The 18,185-nt window shown below is 45.4% G+C and overlaps 1 protein-coding gene across 8 annotated transcripts in view; it reads right to left on the reverse strand.

Moving 5' to 3' along the window:
- PPP1R13B (protein phosphatase 1 regulatory subunit 13B) overlaps nt 1-18,185 on the reverse strand; it is a 139,334-nt gene that overhangs the window by 74,304 nt on the left and 46,845 nt on the right. For all 8 annotated transcript variants that reach the window (XM_075129897.1, XM_075129898.1, XM_075129896.1 and 5 more), the window contains one exon: nt 16,872-17,019. In XM_075129897.1, the coding sequence (XP_074985998.1) occupies nt 16,872-17,019 (148 nt within the window). The remainder of the gene's footprint in view (nt 1-16,871; nt 17,020-18,185) is intronic.

Genomic DNA, 18,185 nt, shown 5'->3' on the forward strand with positions numbered 1-18,185 from the left:
TAGGGGAGGCTGTGCCTCCCCCTGGACTCCTGCCCCATCCAACCCTCCCTGTTCCCTGACTGCCCCATCCACCTCCCCCCCCAGCTCCCTGTCCCCTGACCACCCCCAGAACCCCTGCCCCGACTGCCCCCCACCGTCCCATCCAACCCCCTCTCATTCCTGACTGCCCCCCCCGTTCCCCACCCTCTAACCGCCCTGACCCCATCCACACCCCCGATCACCACCCCAAACTCCCCTGCCCCTCTATCCAACCCCCCCTGCTCTCTGCCCCCTTACCGTGCTGCCTGGAGCACCAGTGGCTGGCAGCGCTACAGCCATGCCACCCAGAGCATTGCGCCAGTGTAGTGTAGTAAATTCCTCTCCATAACTGCTACCAGTAGCACATTCCTAAGCAGAGCAGTTTAAATACACTACACCAGCAGCATGGCGTGCTGAGGCTGCAGGGCAGGAGGAACAGTAGGGGAGGGGCCAGGACCTAGCCTCCCGGGCCAGGAGCTCAGGGGCCAGGCAGGAGGGTCCCACAGGCCGGATGTGGCCCGCGGGCCATAGTTTGCCCACATCTGATAACTACCATTGTTATACAATGCAACAAATCTTGTACAAAGTATGTTATGTAAGGTAAGTTATGGTTTGCTGAATGTGATTATCCTATTTGTATGCATGCATCATTTTTGTATCCAAAATTATGAATTTTGGCCATTTAACTGCATTTCAAATGCGTTTGCTCCTGGATAACACCCACAAGGTATTTTGCATCCAGTCTAACCAGCACACTGTGAAGGGAATACTTCTATTGACGTCCCATCAAAGAACACAATGGGCCATGAAAGAAGCTTATCCACACCTGATGGACTTTCCTGAGACCATTTTAGCTAGAATATGAGTAAGGTCCCTGGTATGACTCATCGAAGCATGCAAGAGCATGTGACTAGATCATGTGGTACTGAACTCCATCTTGTGTGCCTGTATTTTTCCAGAAACTGTGCTGAGGGCTCTGCTTCGAACACCGAGTTGCCCTCGACATAGGAGAGCCTATAAAAAGCCCTAGAAACATCTCCATTTTGCTTCTTCCCTGCTCTGATCTCTGGCTTATGGATTTATACTAATGGGAGCATTCTAACCAAGGGACTAAGGGCCTTCAAATCATTTGGAAGCAACCGGAGACTTAAAAGCCAGCAGTTTATGCCATCACTACTTGAAACCTGATCCAAGAACTTTGCAATTATTGTGTGTATTTGATTCCTTTAACCAATTTAAACTCTTACCTCTTTCTTTTCTCCTATAAATAAACCTTTAGATATTACTGTGACATTACTGACATAATCTGGGACCGTATAGATCATCGTTGCAACCAAGGTCCTGTAGTGGCACCAAATCTTATATAAAGGGGGTCAAATGAGGTGTCTAAGACAAGGTTATGGTTTGCTGATTATGATTATGCTGTCTATATGTATCATTTTTGTAGTTGAAGTTATGAATATTGGCTCTATACTGTCTGTATTTCAAACTTATGCTATCCTTCTGGGTGACAACCCCAGAAAAGTTGGTGTCAGCTCTGCCTAGCCTGCTTGATGGCCCATTAAGGACCATCAGCTATACAACTGATCCACTGAGAGAAGATAGTCACTCCTTGTGACTCAGCAAGGTGTACAGGGACATGCCTATGGACAGCTCTGAGGTTTTTCCATGCCATGTGATGGACAGCTTGTCTTTGGAACAAAGAAAGAAAGACCACATGGCAAGAGAATATAAAAAGCTGCTGCAGATCCTCCATCTTGTCTTCAATCCTGCTTCATACCTCTGGAGGAACTTTGCTACACTGAAGCTTTGAACCAAGGACTGAAAGACCCATCCCAGCTGCGGATGTACTCCAGAGACTTGATTTGAACCTGCAGTTTATTCTATCACTGCTGCAAGCCTGAACCAAGGACTTTGCCATTACTGTATGTAATTGATTCCATTTAACCAATTCTAGCTCTCATCTATATCTTTTCCTTTTATGAATAAATCTTTAGATTTTAAAGGAGTGGCAACAGCGTGATCCATGGGTAAGATCCGATTTGTAGAGTGACCTGGGTCTGGGTCCTTTGGGATCAAAAGAACCTTTTTTCTTTTAGTGGGATATTGGTTTTCATAACCATTTGTCCCCATAACGAGTGGCACTGGTGGTGATACTGGGAAACTGGGATGACTAAGGGAATTGCTTGTGTGACTTGTGGTTAGCCAGTGGGGTAAAACCAAAGTCTTCTCTGTTTGGCTGGTTTGGTTTGCTTTGGTGTGCACAGAACCCGAGCCTTGGGCTGTAACTGCCCTGCTTTAAGCAATTTGTCCTGAATTGGCACTGTCAGTTGGGTCCTGCCAGAACCAACATCGTTACAATTATGTATTTAAGGGTTGGTAACAAGATTATTGGGTAAAATATGAGTTATATAGTGCCCTGGGTATGTGACTGGTTCTTTAGGATCAGAAGTAAACTTTGATTGATGAAATTGGTTTTAAATAACCACTCATCATTAAGTCTAGTGTCTGGATGTTGAATTCAGGACTGGAATACCTAAGGAGGTTGCATTTCTGACTTCTTGTTAGCCAGGGTCATGAGACAGAAGTTTTGTTACTGGGTTGGTATATCTTACGGAATAACCACCACCAGTTTTGGGGTGTGTCTGTCTGTAGGGGGGGGGGTGGCTACCCTACTCCTAAAATAGAAGGAGTTAAAAGCAGCCCTGGAGAGGGCTGTGGCTGAGGATGGCTGACTGGGGAAGCAGCCACAGCTGGGCCACGCCCCAAATCAGGTCCCCAGCTGGCCTGTATAAAAAGGCTGTGAGCCAGAAGCCCAAGGACTCTCTCTCCAGGCTAAGAGAGAACAGGGCCTGCCTGCCTGACAGGGTACTGAGGGTAATGCAGTGCTGGGGAAGGAGCAGGCTGAGCAGCGGCCCTGCAGGCTGGCAACTCCCCAGACTGTAGGGCCTGGTCCACGGCCCATAGAAGTACTGGAAAGCAGAAGAAGGCAGCAGGTCTGAACCCACTTGCCTATGATAAGTGGCCTTTACACTGCAGTCTGCCCCAGGGAGCGGGGGCTTGGTGAATACTGGCAGGAGCCTAGACTGAGGCAAGGTAGGGATAGTGGGTTGGGGGTTCCCCAGGAAGGGGAGACCCAGATGCAGCATGTGGGGGTACTACCAGGGGGAGAACTGCAGAGAAAGGGGCACCGGGGGTCCATGAGAGACACAGGAGCCAGAGCTGTTTGGATCACTGCTTGCAGAGGGTGCTCCAGGCTGGAAAAGAGCTAATTCCCAATGACCAGCAGGAGGTGCCGCAGGGGTGAGTCTGCTCCTTTACACTGCCCTATTTCTCAGCAGTTTGTCCTGAATTTGGTATTCTCAGTTGTGACCCACTGAGGCACGGTGATATTTAAATTTTGCCAGGAATTCATCAGCTACACCCTTTTCAGAGAGTTAAACCTTTCAACTCTGTTCTCCTTTGCCAATTAGGTTTTCTGTTCCTGTTATGAAAGCACCACACTCAGTCTGAACCATAAGAATTCCAGTGAAGTCCACCAGATTAATGCCATATATAATACACATGTAGAATGATAACTAAATACTTAAGGATGAATTATGTGCTACCACTCTAAGAGTAGATTACACAATAGTCACTAATACAGCAGAAACTGGTACAAAATGGCAGTAACCAAACAAATCCAGGAGTAAAATATAGACTAAATTTTCTGCAGTATTACAATTAAATCTCTCTCTCTCTCACCAAAAGAGAAGCCAGATGTCAGGAAGATAGCCCTCTTTGGCTATAAACCCATGTTTATTATCCCTAAATGTGTCTTATCTAGACCAGACAACTCCCCCAGTATAAATACCAGTTTGGTACAAATGTAATCCTTAAGAAAACAAACCATGTAAAGCATTAGGAAAAGACCTAAATGTGAAAAGGAATGTGGGGTTCTTTATCAGAGCAATAAATCTAGGTGTTAATTGGGTTTTTTCACTCTTCCACAAAAAACTATGTAAATCCACACAATTTTCGAAATATCCTAGCTGGAAGGAATTTTATTACTCTAGAAACATCTGATTCTGTCCTTAAAAGCCTCTAGGAAAACAAAATGTAGCTGGAAACATTTCAAACTCAGTTCATTTCTTAAACATTGAAGAGTCATTAAAAAATATTATTACATTTCATCTAGCAGAGAAAGATGTAAAACAATCCAATGACTGGAAGTTGAAAGTGGTCAAATTCAGACTGGAAATAAGGTGTAAATTAACAGTAAGAGTAATTAGTAAGGCTGCATGTGTCATGGAGGTCACAGAAGTAATAGATTCTGTGACTTTCTGTGACCTCCGCAGTGGCTGGTGCTGGGTCAGCAGCAGTTTGGGTGTGTGGCAGGGTGCTCAGGGCTAGGGCAGCAGGATGGGGTACAGGGCAGTGCTTACCGGGGGGAGAGAGGGGGCAGCTTCCTGGCTCCCACCAGCATGTCCCTACAGCTCCTAGGCAGAGGGGCAAGAGGGCTCCATGTGCTGCCCGAGCCCACAGCTGCTGCCCCCTTTGGCTACTGTTCCTGGCCAATGGGAGCTGCAGGGACAAGCTGGGCAGAGATGGGTAGGGAGCCTGCCAGCCCCACCAACCCTTCCCGTCCCAACCCCCAGCACCAGCAGGGGTCCCAGTGTGACATTCTATACCTTGGGGGAGCGTACTGTAACCCCCTTATTCCTCATTTTCATATAATCATGATCCTACATATAAAGCATGCTTTGCAAGGTATCAGAGGAAAGGTTATGATCCATATATGTGTATCATTAATGCATATGAAGTTCTGAGAATTGTGTTGTATGGTGATCACTAAAACGATGTAAATTGGGGAATCAGCTAGATATTAGCTTCCCAGAGGCAACAGCAAGGAAAGCAATCAACACTTGGGTGGAGTGTCAAACAACCAATCAATAGCCATTCTCCAGCAAGGGAGCTACAATGCAATGACTCACCCTGCATGCGGTGACACCAGGGGAATGCTCAACCTTGCTTGGAGAGACTCAGCAATACCCCCTAGACATGCCTGGTCTTGTGCTCCCCAAGCACATGGACTTAGGGTATAAAACAGACAGAGTGGACACATACTGGGCCCTTCTCCTGCCCCAACCTTCGCTGCAAGCAACTAAGACACGGAGAAGACAACGACAAGACTCCAACAGGGGAGATTGGCCCATGTTTAAGGAACAAACCTGTATATTAAGAAAAGGAGTACTTGTGGCACCTTAGACTAAAATTTATTTGAGCATAAGCTTTCGTGAGCTACAGCTCACTTCATCAGATGCATGCAATGGAAAATACAGTGGGGAGATTTTATATACACAGAGAACATGAAACAATGGGTGTTACCATACCCACTGTAATGAGAGATCAGGTAAGGTGAGCTATTACCAGCAGGAGAGAAAAAACCTTTTGTAGTGATAATGAAGGTGGGTGATTTCCAGCAGTTGACAAGAACATGTGAGGAATGGGGTGGGGGAATAAACATGGGGAAAGAGTCACCTACTACAGTCCAGGCCCAACGAAGAAAATAACAGAATGCCACTAGCCATCACCTTCAGCGCCCAACTAAAACCTCTCCAACGCATCATCAAGGATCTACAACCTATCCTGAAGGACGACCCATTGCTCTCACAGATCTTGGGAGACAGGCCAGTCCTTGCTTACAGACAGCCCCCCAACCTGAAGCAAATACTCACCAGCAACCACACAACAAAAACACTAACCCAGGAGCCTCTCCTTGCAACAAAGCCCGTTGCCAACTGTGTCCACATATCTATTCAGGGGACATCATGGGGCCTAATCACATCAGCCACACTATCAGAGGCTCGTTCACCTGCACATCTACCAATGTGATATATGCCATCATGTGCCAGCAATTCCCCTCTGCCATGTACATTGGCCAAACTGGACAGTCTCTATGTAAAAGAATAAATGGACACAAATCAGACTTCAAGAATTATAATATTCAAAAACCAGTCGGAGAACACTTCAGTCTCTCTGGTCACTCGATTACAGACCTAAAAGTTGCAATTCTTCAACAAAAAAACTTTAAAAACAGACTCCAATGAGACACTGCTGAATTGGAATTAATTTGCAAACTGGACACCATTAAATTAGCCTTGAATAAAGACTAGGAGTGGATGTGTCATTACACAAAGTAAAACTATTTCCCTATGTTTATTTTTCCCCCCACCTACTGTTCCTCATACGTTCTTGTCAACTGCTGGAAATGGCCCACCTTGATTATCACTACAAAAGGGTTTCTCTCTCTCTTGCTGGTAACAGCTCACCTTACCATACACACTGTAACTAGAGTGATCAGGTAACACCCATTGTTTCATGTTCTCTGTGTATATAAAATCCTCCGACTGTATTTTCCACTCCATGCATCCGAAGAAGTGAGCTGTAGCTCACGAAAGCTTATGCTCAAATACACTTGTTAGTCTCTAAGGTGCCACAAGTACTCCTGTTCTTTTTGTGGATACAGACTAACACGGCTGCTACTCTGAAACCTGCATATTAAGGACTGCAATATACAGTGGGGTGAGGAAAAACTGCTTAATCTAGATGTTGTCCAGTCTAATAGGGTTGAGAGTTTAGACTGCGTGCTTATTTTATTTTATTTTTTGCCTATCGCTTAAATTAACTACAAAGATAGATTGTTTGTTCTACCTGAAACAGTGCATTTGGTTTAAAGTCAGAGACTCCCCTTGGGATAACAAGCAGGATACATATCAATTTCTTTGTTAAACTGACGAACTCATGAGCTTGCAGCGTCCAGTGGGCATAACTGGACACTGCAAGACGGAGGTTCCTAGGGTTGGTCTGGGACTGGAGATATTGGCTAGTGTCATTCATTTGCACAATCCAAGGAGCAGCTTACATGCCAGAGGCTGTGAGTGAACAGCCCAGGAGTGAGGGCTCTCACAGCAGAGCAGGGTAAGACTGGCTCCCAGAGTCAAGGACTGAAGTGACCTAGCAGATCACCGGTCCAGATAACACCAAGGGAACATCACACCCGAACCACGCGCCACTGCCACCCGCCCTCCCACAGCAGCACCAGCAGGGGTCCCGGGCTGTGCAGCACTGCCCGGCCCCGACCCCAGGAGTCCCAAGTCAGGTGCAGCCGCCTACCCCTCCCCCAGCATGGGTCCCAGGCCACTCTCCGACACCCTCCTACCAGCATCAGCAGGGGTCCTGGACCACATGCCGCCGCCTGCCTCCCCCCAGCACCAGCCAGGGTCCCAGGCCATCCACCCAGCACCCCCAGACTGCCCCTCCACAACACCAGTGGCCCTCTGGCCCAAGTTTTAGTTAGGAGTATATAGTAAAAGTCATGAACAGGTCACAGGCCGTGAATTTTTGTTTACTGCCCGTGACCAGTCCATGACTTTTACACAAATACTCATGACTAAATGTAGCCTTAGTAATTAGACCATTGGAAAAACTGACCAGGGTCGTAGTGGATTCTCCATCACTGCCAATTTTTAAATCAAGACTGGATGTTTTTCTAAAACATATGCTCTAGGAATTATTATTTTGGGGGAAGTTCTATGTCTTTTGTTGTACAGGAGATCAGACTAGATCACAATGGTCCTCTCTGGCCTTGGAATCTAGGAATCTATAAATGGCAAAAACCTTTGTGAAATGCATACTTGCAAACTGCTAACTGCAAAGCTCCTAATACCGTTGCTATGTAAATGATAAAATGCCTTATGTACCAACCTCAAATTTAATTACCTTCTTAAACAGAATACCAATACAAGAAGCCATTTGAGTATAGAATATTTATATTAACAATAATTACTGGCAGTGCTCAAACTCCCTCACTTAACTCAGGAAGACAAGAACCATCTCTTCAAAAATTGTTATAAAGAATTAATTTCTTTAACTCTTTAAGCTAAAGATTTTTTTAAGAATTGTTTAATTTTAAAAGATAGTTTTGAAAACTGAACACATATATAAGTACAGGAGTGTTTGGACTTTTTAAAAACAATTTCATTACATGTCATATGCTAATAAAATTGAACAAGTATTTCAGAAAATGGACTGAAAGAAAGTTAAAACTAACTTTCAAAACATTTCTTAGAATCTGACACAAGTACAAAGACAAGTAGAAATTATGTATATCCATTAAAGAGACTGCATATTCGAAAACTGAAGGTATCAACTAAGCCAACCCCCCCAGGCATGGAGTCAATGAAAGAGTGATAGCAACAAACTTCAATCTAAATAAGACTGACAGATGCCTGTTTTCCTATTGAATGGAAGTAGGAGGAAAAAAGTATAAAAAAACCTGATGTGAGAGCCCCGCACACACTCACCCCTCTGCTACTTTGCTTCAACAACAAGGAGTCTACAACTCATCCTGTCCATCTGTACAAATAAACTATCATAGACAGTTAAGAAAAACACAAAAGACAAAGTAATCAACCCAAGGAAAACTTCCCCAAGACTTCAATATGGACTGATGAGAGAAAGTTAACTAAGATCCTGCCAAAGGATTAGATTTACAAACTCTTGTAATGATTTTACTAGAATACTGAAATGCAACTGTAACTTAAAATATTAACAACTCCTGTTGATCATCAGATGGTTAGACCATATACTCCTGAAGATGCAACAGGGACTAAACAGTGGTAAACAGAGAAATAGTGGGATTTAACTGGATTTAAGTTTCTTAATATTGGTTCATTGACCTGTCTCAAGATAGAAGAAGCCATTTAAGGAGCTAAGTAACTGATTTAAATAGTTTATTCGATTTCATAGGATTTAGTTACAACTATCTGTTTTTCCCAATTTACAAACTGGATAATTATTATTAACAAGACAGGTTTCACCTGCCCTAAAACAAATTATTTTGCCCATACATAAAGGTTTTAAGTGTTTAATAAGATGAGACTGAATTCACAATATTTTAGGAAACAATATATTTTGGACTTAATTTCCCAAACGAAGAACATCCCCGCATGTGGTCTACTCTCAAAGGTGTAATCACTGTTAAGGCTCTACACATAAGGCTTGGCTACACTTGCGAGTTACAACGCAATAAAGGAGCCCCAGGCGCACTAGCTCTCTACCCGTCCACACTGGCAAGGCACGTAGAGCGCTCTGACTCCGCGGCTATAGCACTGCTGGTACTCCACCTCGGTGAGTGGAATAATGTTTGCTGTGCCCCTGCTGGAGTGCCCCGGTGCCAGTGTGAATGAACTGTTGCTTTACTGAGCTCTGATCAGCCTCCGGAAACGTCCCATAATCCCATTAAGCCAAGTGGCCACTCTTGTCATTGTTTGGAATCAGCTGTAGGAATGCGGAAATGCCCATTTAAAGCTCAGTTTCCGACAGCCAGCTGCTTATCTCCTCCAAGACAAAGCAACCATTACTGTGGAGTGCTGTGTGTTAGAGAGAGAGGCGGGAGAGGAGGGAGGTCTGCTGCTGTCTGGACTTACAGGACAGTATGCTGACATGCTCTAAGCCCCCCAAAAACCCACTCTCTCCCCCCACATACACACAACATACTCCCTGTCACACTCCACCCCACCCCCATTTGAAAAGCACGTTGCAGCTACTGGCATGCTGGGATAGCTACCCATAAAGCACCGCTCCCAATGCCGCCGCAAGTGTGGCCACACCAGTGTGCTTGAAACCATCAGTGTGGACAGCCTGCAGCGCTTTCCCTACTGCGCTCTACAAAGGCTGGTTTAACTCAAAGCACTCTACATCTGCAAGTGTAGCCATGCCCACAGAGGCAGACAGAAGAGATTGTAATAGAACACAACTGACAACCAGTTTATTTCAATCATTTCTGTTTTGTTTAATGATTTCTTATCTTTAATAATAAATCAGACCTACTTAATACTTGTGATGCTTTTGCTTGTTTTTAATCATTGTCCCCCCTAAGGCATGGAAAAGAATGCCTGTGACTATAATAGTGGGAATCATATACCCTGAGATAGCGTCATAATTGCATGTATCAATAATTAGGTCATAAGAACAGCCATATTGGGTCAGACCAATGGTCAATCTAGCCCAGGATCCTGTTTTCCAAAAATGGCCATGTATGGGGAGACTTTGGCAAACCAGTAAAATGCCTGAAACCACTATGGCTTATTGCTAAAAGCAGCCAAGGCAGCAGGCTGTAAACGGGCCAGATCAGCAGGCTTTGCTTAACCAAGGTGGGGGGGGGGGGGAGGGTGTCTTTGGGTGCTACAGAGAGGGCAGCTTGACCCCGTGTCCTTCCTGATAAGAATTGTGTTGAAGTGGCTGATACATGCATTTTTAGAAGAGCAGGATGTGCCCCAGGAATGTCTATTGGGGCCTCAAGGCTGCAAACTCTGGAAAATCCCACACCTGGTTAATTGATACTCAGAAGGAACCTCTTGCTTGACCACTGAAACTGCTTACTTAACAAGTTTTCTTTAAGGGACATGTCATTCTATTACTAATGTATAAATAACAGGGAAAGTTTGAGGTAGTTGGACTCTTTTTGGACTCTCCCTCTGGATACATCTTGCAGTCCCCACTGGCAGACAGAAGATTTGGCCACTGGACGCCTGCTGCTGTGTCATTCAAGAGCCACACTCAGCTTTGGTAATTATCAAGGGTTGGAGTGTTTTACTAACCTTTTGCAGACGTGTGTAACTGCTTGAGACTAAGTAAAATATAGCTTTAAGTGAAAGCACTCGTGATGTCCTGTTTGTGCCAGCCACCTATCAGTCAGATGTTCATGTCTTCCCTGATTTATTTCCTGACACCACCTCACACAGAGTAAAAGTTACCAAAAGCTTTGGGTTGAAAGATCCCCAGATAACAGCCAAGGCCAAGTGCTTCAGAGGGTACGAACAGAACAGGCAATCAAATGATCCATCCTCTGTGGTTCACTCCCAGCTTTTGGCAAACAAAGGCTAGGGACACTTAGAGCATTGTGTTGCATTCCTGCCCATCCTGGCTAATAGCCATTGATGCACCTATCCTCCATGAGCTTATCTAGTTCTTTATATGCCTGCTATAGTTTTGGCCTTCACAGCATCACCTGGCAATCAGCTCCACAGGTTGACTGTGCATTTATGAAGAAGTACTTTTTTGTTTTAAACCTGCTGCCTATTCATTTCAATGGAGGACCCTTAGTTCTTGTGCTATTAGGAGTAAACAACATTTCCTTATTCGCTTTCTCCACACCAGTCAAGATTTTATACCTCTATAAGACCTCTACCCTATCCCCCTTTAGTCTTCTCTTTTCCAACCTGAAAAGTCCCAGTCCTTTAAATTTCTCATATGAAAACTGTTCCATACCCCCTAATCATTTATTTCTGTTACCCTTCTCTGTACCTTTTTGAATTCCAGTACATCTTTTTTTAAATGGGGCGACTAGAATTGCATGCAGTATTCAAGATGTGAGCGTATCATGGATTTCTATAGAGGCATTATATTTTGTCTTCTCTATTCCTTTCCTAATAGTTCCTAACATTGCAAACTTTTTTGACTGACATTTCACATTGTCTGAAAACAGCTGCTCAACTATCCACAACAACTCTAAGAGCTCTTTCTTGAGTGGTAACAGCTAATTTAGACCCCCATCATTTTATGTGTATAGTTGGGATTATGTTGTCCAATGTGCATTAGTTTGCATTTATCAACATTGAATTTTATCTGTCATTTTCTTGCCCAGTCACCCAGTTTTGTGAGATCCCTTGGTAATGCCTCACAGTCTGCTTTGGACTTAACCATCTTGAATAGTTTTGTACCATCTGCAAATTCTGACACATCATTGTTTACCCCTTTTTCCAGATCAGAGTATGTTGAACAGTACTGGTGCCAGTACAGACCCTGGAGAGACACCCACTATTTATCTCTATTTCTGAAAAACATTTATTCCTACGTTTTGTTTGTCTTTTAATCAGTTACTGATCCAAGAAAGGACCTTCCCTCTTATCCTGTGACTGCTTACTTTGCTTAGGAGCCTTTCATGAGGGACCTTGTTAAAGGCTTCATGAAAGTCCCAGTACCCTATATCCAATGGATCGCCCTTGTCCATGTTTGTTGACCCCCTCAGATAATTCTAACATTGGTGAGGCATAATTCCCTTTACAAAAGCCATGTTGACTCTTCCTTTGCAAATTGTGTTCGTCTATGCGTCTGATAATTCTGTTAATACAAAAATTCAACCAATTAGCCTGGTATTGAAGTTAGGCATACCAGCCTGGAATTGCCTCTGGAGTTTTTTAAAAATTGGCATCATATTAGCTATCCTACAGTCATCTGCTACAGAGGCTGATTTAAATGATAGGTGTTTCCTTGATTTGGTAGTAAAAGAAACAAGCAGTAAGAGCTGGCCTTCCTTTTCTTGTTGCTCTGGACTAAACATTTTAACAGAATTTGACATCCAATTTAAAATTACTCCTTTCTACCCCACAATGCAGCTGCACCTCATAGCCCTTTGCTCTCAGGGTGTCGGCCAGAGGAGCATATTTTTCCAGTTTCCGAGCTCGGGCTTCTCGGAAGGCCAGGGTCCTGTTCTCAAAGGGGACCGTGATGTCGACGAGGATGATCTTTTTCTGGGCCTTGTCAGTGACTACCACGTCGGGTCGCAGCGGGCTGTCAGTACCGGGGATGGTGCAGTTCACAGCGACCTCCCGCAGGCGCGGGCGATAGCTTTCACCAGGCGGTTCTGGATGGTGTTGTGGCGCAGCTGCCAGGCTCATGCAGCTGCAAGCCCTGCTCCAAGGACATGGGGCAGGGTCTTGTTGGAGTAGCCGCACTTCCTGCAATGCTTGTCTCGGTTCCTGTGGTGGACGGCTCCGTTGAGCGGGACACAGTTGAGCCGGGTGCGGTGGATGAACCGCCAGTCGGCAAAGCGGGTGAAGCCGCCCCCGGCAAGGAAGTGGTTGCTGGCATCCCACTTGCTGGTCAGTTCAAAGGCTTTTCCCTGGTCTGGCTTATGCTTTAGGGCTTCTATGTACAGCGAATGGATGGTTGCCTTCAGGGTCCTCTCCAGCATGCCCCTGGTGCGTGGGGTGACTATGGTGTTGTCCTCAGACCTGATCTGCAGCACCAGAACTCCCAGCTCCTGGCGCTCCTCGCACCACTCCCAGCGGCAGCCGATGCGCTTCCCCAGGCGGCGCGTGGCATTGCGGGCGCGGGACCACAGTGAAGCGATGTCACCCCCGTCTCGGCCAAATTCACCATCCAGGGAATCGCTCAGGAAGCTGGCGGTGTCTTGGTTGGAGGGGGCTCTGCTGATCCGCTTTTGTGTTGCGTCATGGAGGGCTTTTGCTGCAATGCTCTTTACCATGGCGTCGGGACATGTCAGCAGGTGGAAGGCATGGGTGATCACCGCAATGTCACACAGGTCACCCATGTGGGGGACATTGGCACCGCCATGCCTGTGGGTGATATAGACCAGCTCATTGTGGGCTCTCTGGGGAAGAAACAACCACTTCTTCACCAGCTGCCAGATGATCTTGTCTGCCTTGTTGAGGGGTACCTTTGCCATGGCAGATCCCCTTAGGACAAACGAGATGCGGGGGATCAGGAAGGTGTTCAGGGCGTTTATCTTTTGCCGCGGTGCTAGCAGTGAGGTATCGATCTTGGCAGCATCCTGTAAGATCTCTTGGATGGTGTCCTCGGGTGTCTGCCGGACACGGAAACCCATCGGTGTGCTGAGGTGTCGGTAGGCCTGCTCCTCTGCCAGGGGGATGATGGGCTCGCTCTGGATCTGGAACTCCATTGCCTGCACCGAGTCCCTTTTGCTGCCATCGATGTGGAGGGATGCGCACTTCTTTGCATTGAAGCAGAGCCCCATCCAACTGGCAGCTCGACTGGTGGCATCTAGCATATGCTGGAGGTTCTCTGGGTCATCTGCGGTCAGGACCAGGTCATCCGCGTAAGCCAGGACGCTCACCCTCTCACCGTGGAGGTTGAAGCCATCTGCGCCCTTGGAGATTGCTCACAGCAACGGCTCCATGGCGAGGTTAAAGATGATGGGGCTGAGGGGACAGCCCTGCTTAACTCCGCTCTGGATCGGGATCTTGGCGGTCTCCCCTTCGACCAAGCGAATGGTGGTGCTGCATCCCTCGTACATCTCTTGGATCACACGGAGGAAGTTCTCTGGCATCCCAAACTCCTGGAGCGTGGCAAAGATGTGGTGGTGGGGCATGGAGCCAAAGGCGTTGGCCAGGTTGAGCCCTGTTACCGTGCACTGCCTCTGCACCCTTCTGGCCATTTTGATGATGGTTTGGAGGACAAAGTTGTGTTCATAGCAGCTCTTGCAGGACATGGAGCAAAGGGGGCAGGAAGCAAGGTGGGGGTGCGGAGCCAGGGGAGTTTCTGGGCATGGGTCTGACCCAGACCCAGCCAATCCATGCAGGGGAAGTGCACTTCTCCCCCACCCTCAGCCCAGCTAGGACTAGCAGCTCAGCCGGCAGAGGGTAGGTAGCAGGCCAGGTGTGGAGGGCTCCAGATGCAGGGGTGAGGCTTGACATGGTGAGGCTCGTGGTGGTCCGGATGCATGGGTGTGAGGTCTGCCAGCATCACAATAAGCATATATCAAACAGTTTGATAGCCCATACAGCAGAAGCTACATGTCTACTTTGAGAGATTGTTCAAGTTTTTACTAATCTTTGTGGGAGGATCATATTCTAGATAAACTATCAACTTCAGGATTTTTGCCCAAAGTGTTCAGCACATTGAAAAGGTCATGAACTACAACCACAAAATTGTAGTCTTTACTGGATCCGAGTAGTTACTATAGAAAGCTTGTGCCTATATTTGTCACACAGGCTGTACCCTGCCATTCTCACCAAAACATTAGAAACTAAAAATATCCAGTGAGTGTCTGAATAAATCACTTGCCAGGTAATCTTTTGTAGCTAGTTGATACTACATTCTCTGAACAATCCAATAAATTCATCCTTACTTCGGATACTTTGGAGGTACAGACAGGAACAAAGTGAAGGGCTAAAAACATTCAAGATATTAGACCTATTCCAGTGGTGTCAAACTCCTTACTTGTGGTCCACTTTATGTATTTATGCAGTCCACATGACATTCAGATTCTTAGGAAGACAATACCTTCAGTTACATTTGGTTCGCATTTAGAAAGTTTTCTGTGCATCCATGAGGGTTAGCAGCTTACTTCTTAACAATGGAAGTGGATATTCTTAAGGCTGCAGACAGTCTGTAACAATGACTCAGGTGTGAACTTCCCTATCTTTCATTAATCTAACTGAAATGTTTAAATGACACTTAAATGTCAGCATTAACTATTCTATTGCTGATCTTTAAAAAGGGAGAGCCATTCAGAAGGACGAAATGAGAAGACAAAGAAAAGAGAAAAACAAAAGGAGGGATGGACCTAAATGTAATCATCTCTTCCCACTGAGTGACATGAAATTTGACAATAATGCACTTAGCAGTAGTAAGTAAAGTTAAAAGCCCTATTCTACCCCCAATCCTTTGCAAACCTTCCACTGATATCACTAGGAGTCCTGCTGAGGCTTGAGGCTAGTATGATTGAGACTTGAGCTAAATTTATACTCCAGCCCTTGGACAATTCAAAATGGAATGTAGCCTCTACACAGAGCCATGAGGTAATTAAGACAAATACTATACAGCACTGTGGTGTTGGGGGGTGGGGTGGAGAAAAGAGGGGAGACACACATTAGACCTCACAGTGCCATTCACAGGAGTGTGTCTAAAGAACTATAGAGATACTTTAAGTTTTGCTTTTTTCTCCCCTCACAGGAGAAATACTGCACAGTACATTTATACTTAAGCTTGGAAATATATTACTAAAAGCCCAGTATTGTACACACCCATCCTGTGAGTTTAACTCAACATGGGAGCTGTGCAAATGGAAGAAAGGAGCATTTAAAAAAAGTTAGATGTAGGTTCTGAGGTCGTAGGAGAAGACACATTGAGATACCTCTCACTTCTTTAGAATCTTGAAATTAATGAAGAGAATAGGACTTCAGTATTATCTGAACAGCTTATTCTGGAAGGGCTCTACAAATGTCTGAAGAATGCCACCCAATCTTCCCCAATCCTAAAGCAAGGCTAGAGAAGTTAGGAAGGGAGATTTCATGGTTTAAGATAAACAAGGAGACGGAGACATATGGAAAACCACTTATTTATGGAAAATTAGATACAAGACATCACAACCCAGAGCCAGAAGCATTGGCTATCACCAGAAATGAAGCTTCCATGAAAAGAGGAAGATAGAGTGCAGAAGCACAGCTGAGCTGTGCTGCATATATATCCATTGTCTCAGGCAAGTTTGTACTCAGCATGCCTCAACCATGCCTCCACCCATGCTATGGAAGCTACACTGCTATTTATACATGGGCTAGCTCAATGAGAGCTAGCATGTACATGAGCAAGGTAATCACACCCCTAGCTTGTAGAGCAGCTGTAGCCTTAGATCCCAGTTGGGTTTGCAGGTTTGATAATGGGGGGGGGGGGGGGGGAAGAGACATTTTAGCTTAAAAACCAAGCCCAAAATGAATTTACTAAACTAAATTTCTGCTTAAGTAAAAATGTTCAGTTTAACTGTTTATTTAAACTAAAAATCTGAAATGTCTCACATAACCTTAGAGACATTTATTGTTTGTCTACTACATTTCATAAAAATATTCCAGCTGGGAAGGGACAAGGGAAAAAAAAATCAGCAAGGGCTGTATTTATTTTTACAGCTGTGACCATTTGATATCTTAATATTCAGCAAAAAATTCTCTAGAAAAAGCAAAATAAACTAAAAACCAGTAATAAAAATCTACATTTGTATCTTAATAAATATGATGAAATGTACATCTGTTACCAAGGAGCCTTTCGCTTACCATTTCCACGCCACACTTCAGCCAGATGGCAGCTTCCTTCGCCGGGTTCTTTGCAGAACTCCACAACATCTCGACAGGTTGTTTCTGGTGTAATTGGAACTTCTGTCAAAATCTGTTCATTGTTGCTCAAGAACACAGTTAATATCATCTGAAAAGAAGAATGATACAACAATTAAAAACACCAAACGGAAACAGAATCCAGTTTTATACAGTCTTCCTTTAAATTGATATTAAGGACACAGACACTTCCTATTTAAAGACCCCATTTTCAATTCCTTTAACTGTTTGGGATGAAATGTTCTATGTGGGGTGTCTGTATCAAGCTGAATCTCTTTTTTTTTCTTTTTTCTTTTTTTTTTTTTTTTTTAAGAAAGGTCCAGCCAGAATGGTTCAGCTCTTGCTGAAAATGAAGTGAGGACAAAACAATATTTCTCTGTTTTTTCCCCCCTGTATTAAAAGGCTCTCAAGACCTTTTCTTTGAAATATTCTAGTACCCCCCAGTCTTTGGAGCAGGAACTTGAAATTTGGGAGTGCCTTTGTGTCAGGTATTTGCTTTTGCCATCCCTGTGAAAATCCACCTAAATCTGACCAACCTATAAATCGGGGGGGGGGGGGTTCAATTTCCTTGTAATGGCCACTGCCTCCAGGCCAGGGCGTGGCCAGGCCCTAGAAGTAACAGCATAGGCAACAGTTATAATAGGCCACGCCAGGCTGTGCCTCCCCTCCTGAGATCACAGCCATCTGCATCTCTTCCCGACAAGTCACCTGAGCTTTTCATATGCTCCATGCAGGTTCCAGTCATCTCCCTGGGGAGAAGCAGATACTGCCTTCTCAGCAGCACTGGAACCTGCATGGAACATATAAAAAGCTCAGGTGGTTCATCGAGAAGAGACGCTTTTCCTACGAGGTGGCTGTAGCCTCAGGAGAGGAGGTGAAGCGCAGCTCGGCAGGGGGCTCTGGCTGGCCCAGGGCTCCTCTGGCCGTGGGGGGTGGGAGCTTGGGGCTCCAGACAGCCTAGGGGCCCTCCAGCCACAGGGGGACTCCACTGACTGCCCAAAACTGCCTGCCTGTCTTTTGCTGTCAGTGACACACTGACACTACCCACTTCCAGTAGGTGCCAGCATACAGGAGGAGGCTACCAGATTCAAATACAGAGGGGACAATAACTGTGCTGCAGGGGGAGGGGAGAAAGGAGCAGAAGGAAAGGCGATACAAAAAGATGGGGGGCAGGGGAAACAGACTGTCAGGAGTAAGGCCCTCAGGTGCACCTGCTCAGTATTTACTATGCCCTAACAAGCCAGCTAGGTTGCTTGA

This window comes from Caretta caretta, chromosome 6 (genome assembly GCF_965140235.1).
Source record: "Caretta caretta isolate rCarCar2 chromosome 6, rCarCar1.hap1, whole genome shotgun sequence".
NCBI lineage: Eukaryota > Metazoa > Chordata > Testudines > Cheloniidae > Caretta > Caretta caretta.